The sequence below is a fragment of the Schistocerca americana genome, chromosome 6 (assembly GCF_021461395.2).
Source record: "Schistocerca americana isolate TAMUIC-IGC-003095 chromosome 6, iqSchAmer2.1, whole genome shotgun sequence".
In the NCBI taxonomy this organism is placed as follows: Eukaryota; Metazoa; Arthropoda; class Insecta; order Orthoptera; family Acrididae; genus Schistocerca; species Schistocerca americana.
Genome location: NC_060124.1, coordinates 166494261 through 166503436, shown reverse-complemented (window position 1 = coordinate 166503436; position 9176 = coordinate 166494261). Strand labels below are relative to the sequence as shown.

The 9176-nt window shown below is 42.5% G+C and overlaps 1 protein-coding gene across 1 annotated transcript in view; it reads left to right on the top strand.

Moving 5' to 3' along the window:
- The first annotated feature begins 498 nt into the window (after positions 1-498).
- The window catches only part of LOC124620032 (sialin-like), a 151831-nt gene continuing 143153 nt past the window's right edge, over positions 499-9176 (top strand). Inside the window, exon 1 of the mRNA XM_047146697.1 lies at positions 499-798. Coding sequence (XP_047002653.1) covers positions 499-798 — 300 coding nt within the window. The remainder of the gene's footprint in view (positions 799-9176) is intronic.

Below are 9176 nucleotides of genomic sequence, written 5' to 3'. Positions count from 1 at the left end.
GTTAAAGGCGCTGCAGTGTGGAACCGCAAGACCGCTACGGTCGCAGGTTCGAATCCTGCCTCGGGCATGGATGTTTGTGATGTCCTTAGGTTAGTTAGGTTTAATTAGTTCTAAGTTCTAGGGGACTAATGACCTCAGAAGTTGAGTCCCATAGTGCTCAGAGCCATTTGAACCATTTGAGTCAAGCAGTATATTGCTCTCTCCTACGTATATCTCGCGAAGAGACCATGAGGATAAAATCAGAGAGATTAGAGCCCACACAGAGGCATACCGACAATCTTTATTTCCACGAACAATACGAGACTGGAATAGAAGGGAGAACCGATAGAGGTGCTCGAGGTACCCTCCGCCACACACCGTCAGGTGGCTTGCGGAGTATGAATGTAGATGTAGATGTAGATGTAGACTCGCAGTTCTGTGCTTCCCACGTCCCAGTCACTTCGTGTCTTGTCAGTACACTTGCCAGATAGCCTCTACGCACAGATGGTAAACCCCTAAATGGCATGCTTTTATCGCTGTGAGCACGACGTGAAGCAGAGCGCCTCCCGCGCCGTGTTGCAGTACGGGCCGCGGTACAATTGGTCGCAGGCGATACAGGGCCACGTCCTGGCGGCGTACTTCTACGGCGCGGTGGTGGGGCCCTTCCCCGGCGGCATGCTGTCCGAGTTCATGGGCGCTCGCCTCGTGGTGGGCGTGACGTCACTGGGCGCGGCCGTCTTCACCGCCCTCTGCCCGCTCGCGGCCGAGGCAGGCGTCGGCTGGCTCATCGCCGCACGCGTGCTCACCGGCGTCCTGGGGGCGAGTATCCGTCTCTCTCTCTACCTACCACTGCCTTCTGGCGTTTGGTACTCCGTACAGCACGAGTTGCACTTTGAACAGATGTGAAAGTTAGCGTACTATCAGTTTCATAATTCTTGGTTGCTAAATCCTGTCACCAATCATGTAGATTGGAAAATTCATTGGAAAATTGGAATAATAGTCCCCATTTATAAGAAAGGGGCAGAACAGCATGTGAAAACTATAGAGGTGTAACACTCCTAAGTACAGCTCATAAGATCTTCACAAGTTGTTGTTGTTCTTGTCTTCAGTCCTGAGACTGGTTTGATGCAGCTCTCCATGCTGTTCTATCCTGTGCAAGCTTCTTAATCTCCCAGTACTTACTGCAACCTACATCCTTCTGCATCTGTTTAGTGTATTCATCTCTTGGTCTCCCTCTACGATTTTTACCCTCCAATGCTAAATTTGTGATCCCTTGATGCCTCAGAACATGTCCTACCAACCGGTCCCTTCTCCTTGTCAAGTTGTGCCACAAACTGCTCTTCTCCCCAATTCTATTCAGTACCACCTCAACAGTTATGTGATCTAACCATCTAATCTTCAGCATTCTTCTGTAGCACCACATTTCGAAAGCTTCTATTCTCTTCTTGTCCAGACTATTTATCGTCCATGTTTCACTTCCATACATGGCTAGACTCCAAACAAATACTTTCAGAAACGACTTCCTGACACTTAAATCTATACTCGATGTTAACAAATTTCTCTTCTTCAGAAACGCTTTCCTTGCCATTGCCAGTCTACATTTTATATCCTGTCTACTTCGACCATCATCAGTTATTTTGCTCCCCAAATAGCAAAACTCCTTTACTACTTTAAGTGTCTCATTTCCTAATCTAATTCCCGGAGCATCACATGATTTAATTCGACTACATTCCATTATCCTCGTTTTGCTTTTGTTGATGTTCATCTTATATCCTCCTTTCAAGACACTGTCCATTCCGTTCAACTGCTCTTCCAAGTCCTTTGCTGTCTCTGAGAGAATTACAATGTCATCGGCAAACCTCAACGTTTTTATTTCTTCTCCATGGACTTTAATACCTACTCCAAATTTTTCTTTTGTTTCCTTTACTGCTTGCTCAATATACAGATTGAACAACATCGGGGACAGGCTACAACCCTGTCTCACTCCCTTCCCAACCACTTGACAAGTATATTAAACGAAAGGTATACAGAAGTGTGCAGAAGGCATACTAGGGGAATATCAGTGTGGCTTTCGACCAGGCAGAGGAACAACTGATCAAATATTTGTGATAAGACAAATGATGAAAAAGTTCTATGAATATGATATAGATCTGCATTTCCTATTCATCGATTTCAAACAAGCCTTTGACAGCATAAATCGACAAGAACTATACAGAGTACTGAAAGAAGTTGGTATACGTGCTAAATTAATATGACTAATCAGAATGACAATGACAGAGACAAAAGCAAAAGTAAAGGTCCTGTGGTGTGCGTACTGTAAGACCTTCGGTACACACACCATCAGATTATTTGACTTGTCGCTCTAACGAAGTAGGCGAGTGTCAGCAATATGTCTCGTGGTCTTATCGTGGCGTGTTTATCTTCTGCCGTTAGGTCAGACGATAGAAATGCCACTTGCACGCTTAGAGTAGCAGATTGACGGTGACCAACTTTAAACAGAACTTGATTAATTTTCACACACATTTATTAAAATAATGAAAATCATAGATATACGTAACTTGATTCTGGATGCTGTTTACAATTGACAATCTGAAGTTCCTTTGGTCTTGGTACGTTAATGTTATTCTCATATATCTCTGACACTTGACAAAGTGTCTATACATTTATCTTCATGGCTATGTACAGGAATATGATAATCTTATTAGGCGCAGAATGAAACTTGACTATAGACTGTTACAGACAAATGTAGACTGGTGCAGACTATTGCAGACTGACTAATCGGAGGTCTGTACACTCGTTATAATACCTCGCGCGTTCATGTATCACTGCGCGAGTGTGATTTGCGAGGAGAAAAGGTTCTACGTTAGCAGCAATCTCATTGGCTGCGTGACATATTAATACGCGGATCGGCGGAAGCAGAATTTGGTCCGTCTTTATGACAGCGCCATCTCGTAGTGCGGAGACGGACGAGCGCTGCGCCTGCGCTGTTGTGCTTAGCGGGGCGCGCTCTATTGGGAAAATTATGTACGCGCTGACTACGCGGAACTGTGTACACAACAGGTCCTTAGCAGAACAAGTGAAAGCTTTGACTTTAATAAAGGTGTGAAGCAAGGGGATATTCTCTCCACTGTCCTATTCAATATAGCCCTGCATAGTGTAGTAAATAAAATCAACAAAAGAGGCACCATATTTATGAAAACTAGCCAGATATGTGCATACACCGTTGACATTGCTAAAGTAGGAAGAAACACCAATACACTCCTAGAAACATACCGGACAATGGAAACAGAAGCTATAAAAATTGGCCTCATAGTAAATGAAAACAAAACAAAATATATGGTAATGTCACAATCCGAGGCCAGAAGAACCCCTAAAAACCAGGACATCAATGGGAAATCCTTCAATGGAGTGTCCTCTTTTAACTACTTGGGAGCCCTAATAACAAATGACAACAGTATTGGAAAGACTATAAGGGAAAGAATACAGGCAGGAAACAGAGCTTACTTTGCAAATATGCAGCTTTTCAAAAACAGCCTTGTTACAAAATAAACCGAATTGCTAATATATAATTCCCTAGTCCGCCCAGTTATCACATACGGCTCAGAGGTATGGACGTTGACAGAACACGATAAAAATGCACTAAGAAGCATTGAGCGAAAAATACTACGCAAAATCTATGGGCCAGTAAAGGAGGAAGAAGGCTGGAGAATACGCTACAATGACGAATTACAAGAGTTAATACAAGGCAGGGACATGGTAAAATTTGTGAAATCACAGCGAATACGATGGCTAGGACACTTGGAGAGAATGGCAGAGAATAGAATTAAAAAAAATGATGAAAGGTATGATCCATTCAGTTAGGGGAAAAGGGAGACCTAGAAGAAATCGACGAGGTAATAAGGGATATCTCCAATATGGGAGTCTGGGGTGGAAAAGAGCAGCACATAACCGAGAAGTGTCCAGGAAAGATTGTTGAAGAAGTCAAGGTTCACCAAGGGCTGTAGCGCTACTGAAGAAGAAGAATCATGTAGAGCCAAATGGAAAATTTAGTAGAAGTTGACCTCGGGAAAGATCAGTTTTGGTTGTTCAGAAATGTAGCATTTCGAAATCACTACTGACCCTAACACGATCTTAAAACATACGACGCAGAACGGCAGATGTACGGTTACGTCAAGGCGACAAAAGCCATGGTATACCACCTAATATCGTGTCGGACCGCCTTTCTCCCGGAATAACGCAGCATCTGGCGTGGCATGGACTCAACAAGTCGGTGGAAGTCCCCTACAGGAATACTGAGCCATGCTGCCTCTGTAGTCATCCAGAATTACGAAAGTGTTGCTGGTGCAGGATTTTTGCACAAACTGACCTCTCGATTGTGTCCTGTAAATGTTCCATGAGATTAATGTTGGCCAAATCAGTCGCTCGAACTGTCCAGAATGTTCTTAAGACCAATCACGAACATTTGTGGCTCGGTGGCGTTGTTTTTTTTGGAAACATGAAGTCCATTAATGGCTGCAAATGTTCTCCAAGTAGCCTAATACAAGCATTTCCTGTCAGTGATCGGTTCGCATGGATCTGAGGACCCATCCATTCCATGTAATCACAGCCCACAACATGTTGCACAGTACCTTGTTGACAAGTTGGGTCCATGGCCTCGAGGGGTCTGCTCCACACTCGAACCCTGCCATCAGTTCTTACCAACTGAAATCGGGACTCATCTGACCAGGCCAGGGTTTTCCAGTTGTCTAGGGTCCAACTGATATGGTGACTAGCCCTGGAGAGGTTCTGCAGGCGACGTTGTGCTGTTAGCAAAGGCACTCGTGTCGGTCTCCTCCTGCCACGGTCCATTAGCACTAGACTTCCCCGAACTGTCCTAAGGCATACCTTAGTCGTGGGTCCCTCATGAATTTCTGCGGTTATTTCGTGCGGTGTTATTTGTCTGTTAGCATAGACAACTCTACGCAAGCGTCTCTGCTCTCGGTCGCCAAGTGAAAGCTGTCGGCCACTGCATTGTTCATGGTGAGACGTAATGCCTCAAATTTATTATTCCCTGCACATCCTTGACAGTGTACATCTCGGAATACTGAATTTCCAAACGATTTCGCAAAAAGAATGTCGCATGCATCTAGCTCTAACTACCATTCCGTATTCAGAGTCTGTTGATTCCCATCGTGTGCCACAATCACGTCTGAAACCTTTTCACATGAATCACCTGAGGAGAAAGCAGAGCTCTGCCGATGCACTGCCGCTTTACAGCTTCTGTACGCTACACCACCTCCATCTGTACATCTCCATATCGATATCCCATGACTTTTGTCACGTCATCTAGTATGAAGCGAGGCAAACCTACGTTTACATCACCTGTAGACTTAGAGAAATATCTTGACGTTATTGACTGGATTACATTATTTGAAATTCTGATGGAAGGAGGGATAAAATAGGGAGTTCAAAAAGTACAAAAAACAGGCTGCAGTTATACGGGTCGAAGAATGTGAAAGAGAAAACGTAATTACAAAGGTAGTTAGACAGGGTTATAGCCTATCCCCAATATTATTAAGTCTGTACCTTGAGTAAACAGTAAAGGAAACCAAGGAGATATTTGGAAAAGGGAATCGAAGTTCAGCAAGGAGAAATAAAAACATAGAGATCTGCAATTTTGCCAGAAAAGGTAAAGGAATTAGAAGATCAGATTAGAAAGGAATCAATAGTGTCTTGAATAGAGGTTACAAAGTTAGTATCAACAAAAGTAAAACAAGTGCAATGGTATGTAGCGGAATTAAACAGGGCGATGCTGAGGAAATTAGATTCGAAAATGAAACGCTAAAAGTAGTAGATGAGTTTCCTTATTTGAAATAGCTGATGATGAGTGAAATACGGAGATTATAAACTAGAGACTGGCAAGAACAAGATAATGTATTATTATAAATGTTTTCAATGGGGGGAAGTGGAGAGAGTTTTTTGCTGTTAACTATAGTGCCTGAGCCGGCCGAAGTGGCCGTGCGATTAAAGGCGCTGCAGTCTGGAACCGCAAGACCGCTACGGTCGCAGGTTCGAATCCTGCCTCGGGCATGGATGTTTGTGATGTCCTTAGGTTAGTTAGGTTTAACTAGTTCTAAGTTCTAGGGGACTAATGACCTCAGCAGTTGAGTCCCATAGTGCTCAGAGCCATTTCAACCATTTTTATAGTGCCTGATGTTATAGAAGACGTCGTTTATTTAGCATTGTGCGAGTACGCCGGATTTCGACATAAGCGCACCTTGTTCCTTACAATGAAGTATCGGATACTTGAAACAAGCGATCAATAATTTTGATACACTTTTCTGGGAAACAAAAATGGAGATTGTAGTCAAATTTTCGCCGGATAGCTTCTGATCCCCGGATTTCAACAAGATTACCGAAGGGACCAACGTTTGGAAATAAAGTACAACGAATTACCGTTCAGTGACAAATAATAGTTTGCTCATTACGACAACTTCTTTCAGGTTCCTTCGTCCCGCGGAACCGTCGATGATTTCTGTGAACATTCGTGCTAAAATGACAATTAATCATTTACGAACATAGGACATGAAAAATTGACTGGTGATTGCTATTTAAATAACAAGTCAAATAACTGCATTCAGTTTAGAATTAATCTATATATATAAAAGAAAGTCGTGTTAGTTACACTATTTATAACTCAAGAACGGCTGGACCGATTTGGCTGAAAATTGGTGAAGAGGTAGCTTAGAACCAGGAGACGAACATAAGATACTTTTTATCCCGTTCGACCGTTATAAAACGTGGTATAACAATAACGCATCTGGCATGGAATAACAAAACGCAAATGTCAGCTAAACGTCACTATAAAACGTGGTATAACAAAAACGCATCTGACGTGGAATAACAAAACGCAAATGACAGCTAAACGTCTATGGTTCAGTATCAGTATATATCATCAATTAAAAATTTAAAGAAATAATTTGTATTTTCTTTGAATCATCATTAACAATGCCGCGACCAATACGATCGAATATTTCTCGACAAAGCCGTAATGCAAGAAGGATACAAAACATTGCGAATGAAAGGACTGAAGAAGAACAACAAATTGCCCGTGAAGAGCGCCGCGTTAGTATGGCTCGACTTCGTGCTTCTCACTCACAAGAGCAGATTTCTGAAATTACAGCGAATATTATATTTCTCGCTTTCTAGCAGTTGAATTAGCCTTAAAGAACTGGTTTGGAACAATGAACCATTAGCTTTAGTTATGCTATTTTTGGCTACTGTTTAGCAGTAGAATCGACCTTGAACTGTTAGGTAGCAGGTAATAGATCTATTAGTCATTAAAGTCCAAAAATTGGACCACTCTTCCTAAAATGTATGTTGTTTCATCGATAGATCGCTAGCGCGGTTGCGGTATCGTGATCCATATGCAATAATCTGCGCGACGATACTCAAAGGAAAATTCGAAGGTGAGGAAGTTCTCATTCCGAGGATTCCGATGATACCAACCGATATGCCGTTTGAGTTCAAAAGACTTCAATTTCCTATCCGTCTTGCATTCACCATGACCATTAACAAATCACAAGGCCAATCCTTGAAAGTTTGTGATTTAAATCTGGAATATCCATGTTTTTCACACGGTCGTTTATATGTGGCATGTTCACGGGTCGGAAGACCATCTGCGTTGTTTGTTCTTGCGCCTGATAATAAAACAAAAAATGTCGTGTATCACAAGGTACTTAACTGAAGAGTGGAAGCTATCCACCAAAAAACATAAAGAATAAAGAATCATTAAAATATTTAATTTTTTATTTGTATTTCCTAATAAAAAATTGAACTTAACATCCAAAATTTGATTATTTATTGGCTTTAAGGCGGAACAGAGTTCGCCGGGTCAGCTAGTTTTTAATAAGCTAAAGAGAAACTTATTACTTTAAACATTTTTTCACACATTACCGTGGCTGACAACGCCACATAAACCAGGTTTTGTGCTAATAATTACAATTCCTCAGAAACAAGCAAATATCCACTGCTTTTTTTAAATGTCGTACTTCTTAATATTGTCGTACGAGAAGCTGAGTAATGCCGTGGTGTAGTGGTTATGATACTAAACTGTTGAATGGAGGGTCGTGAGTTAAAAATTACCGTAGACCGTACCATTTTAATTTCTATAGTCGGTTCGAGTACATTCTAGAAGTATCCAAAAAAGAATGTCACGCAGAAGATGTAATTAGATGAACGACGAACACTAACTTCACTTAACGAAGATTTATTCAGCACTTGCACATACAAGAGCGCGCAGCGAACTAGAGTTTCTCGCCACGTAAACGGCAGCTCTGTCTTGGCCTGATGGGAGCCACTGTGTCGTCGATAATTTGCACTGTCACAAGGTACAATACCAGGCGCACATTATCGACGACATTGTGGCTCCCATCAAGGCCACGACAGAGCCGCCGTTTACGTGGCGAGAAACCCGAGTTCGCTCCGCACTCTTGTATGTGGAAGTGCTGAATAAATCTTCGTTAAGTGAAGTTAGCGTTCGTCATTCATCTAATTACATCTTCTACATGACAATATATTGAGACATTTCACATCGAAACTATTCACATTATATATTTTTAATTATAAATTACAATACAATGAACTATAATAAAGTGCGTCTACACATACAGACAAATGATCAAATGCGCATTAGCTTAGCGACGAAGCCCACTTTCGTGGGTTCGTCAGTAAACAAAATTGCTGTATTTGGGGGACTGAGAATACGCATTTCGCGATCGAGAAGTCTCTCCGCCCTCAACGGGAGACTGTGTGGTGTGCGATCTCCAGTCACGGAATAATCGGTCCGATATTGCTTGATGGCACGGTGACTATCGAACGGTGCGTGAATGTTTTCGAAGGTGTTTTCATCTCCATTATCCAAAGTGACACTGATTTCGACAAGATGTGGTTCATGCAAGACGGGCTCGACCCCATGGAAGCGAGAAAGTGTGTGATGTCCTCGAGGAGCACTTTGGGGACCGCATTTTGGCTCTGGGGTACCCAGGGACCGCTGGCATGGGCCTCGATTGGCCGCCACATTTTTCGGATCTGAGCACATGCGATTCCTTTTTGTGAGGTATATTAAAGACAACTGGTACAGCAATAACCCCAAAACCATTGCTGAGCTGAAAACACCCATTCAGGAGGTCATCGACAGCATCGATGTCCCGACACTT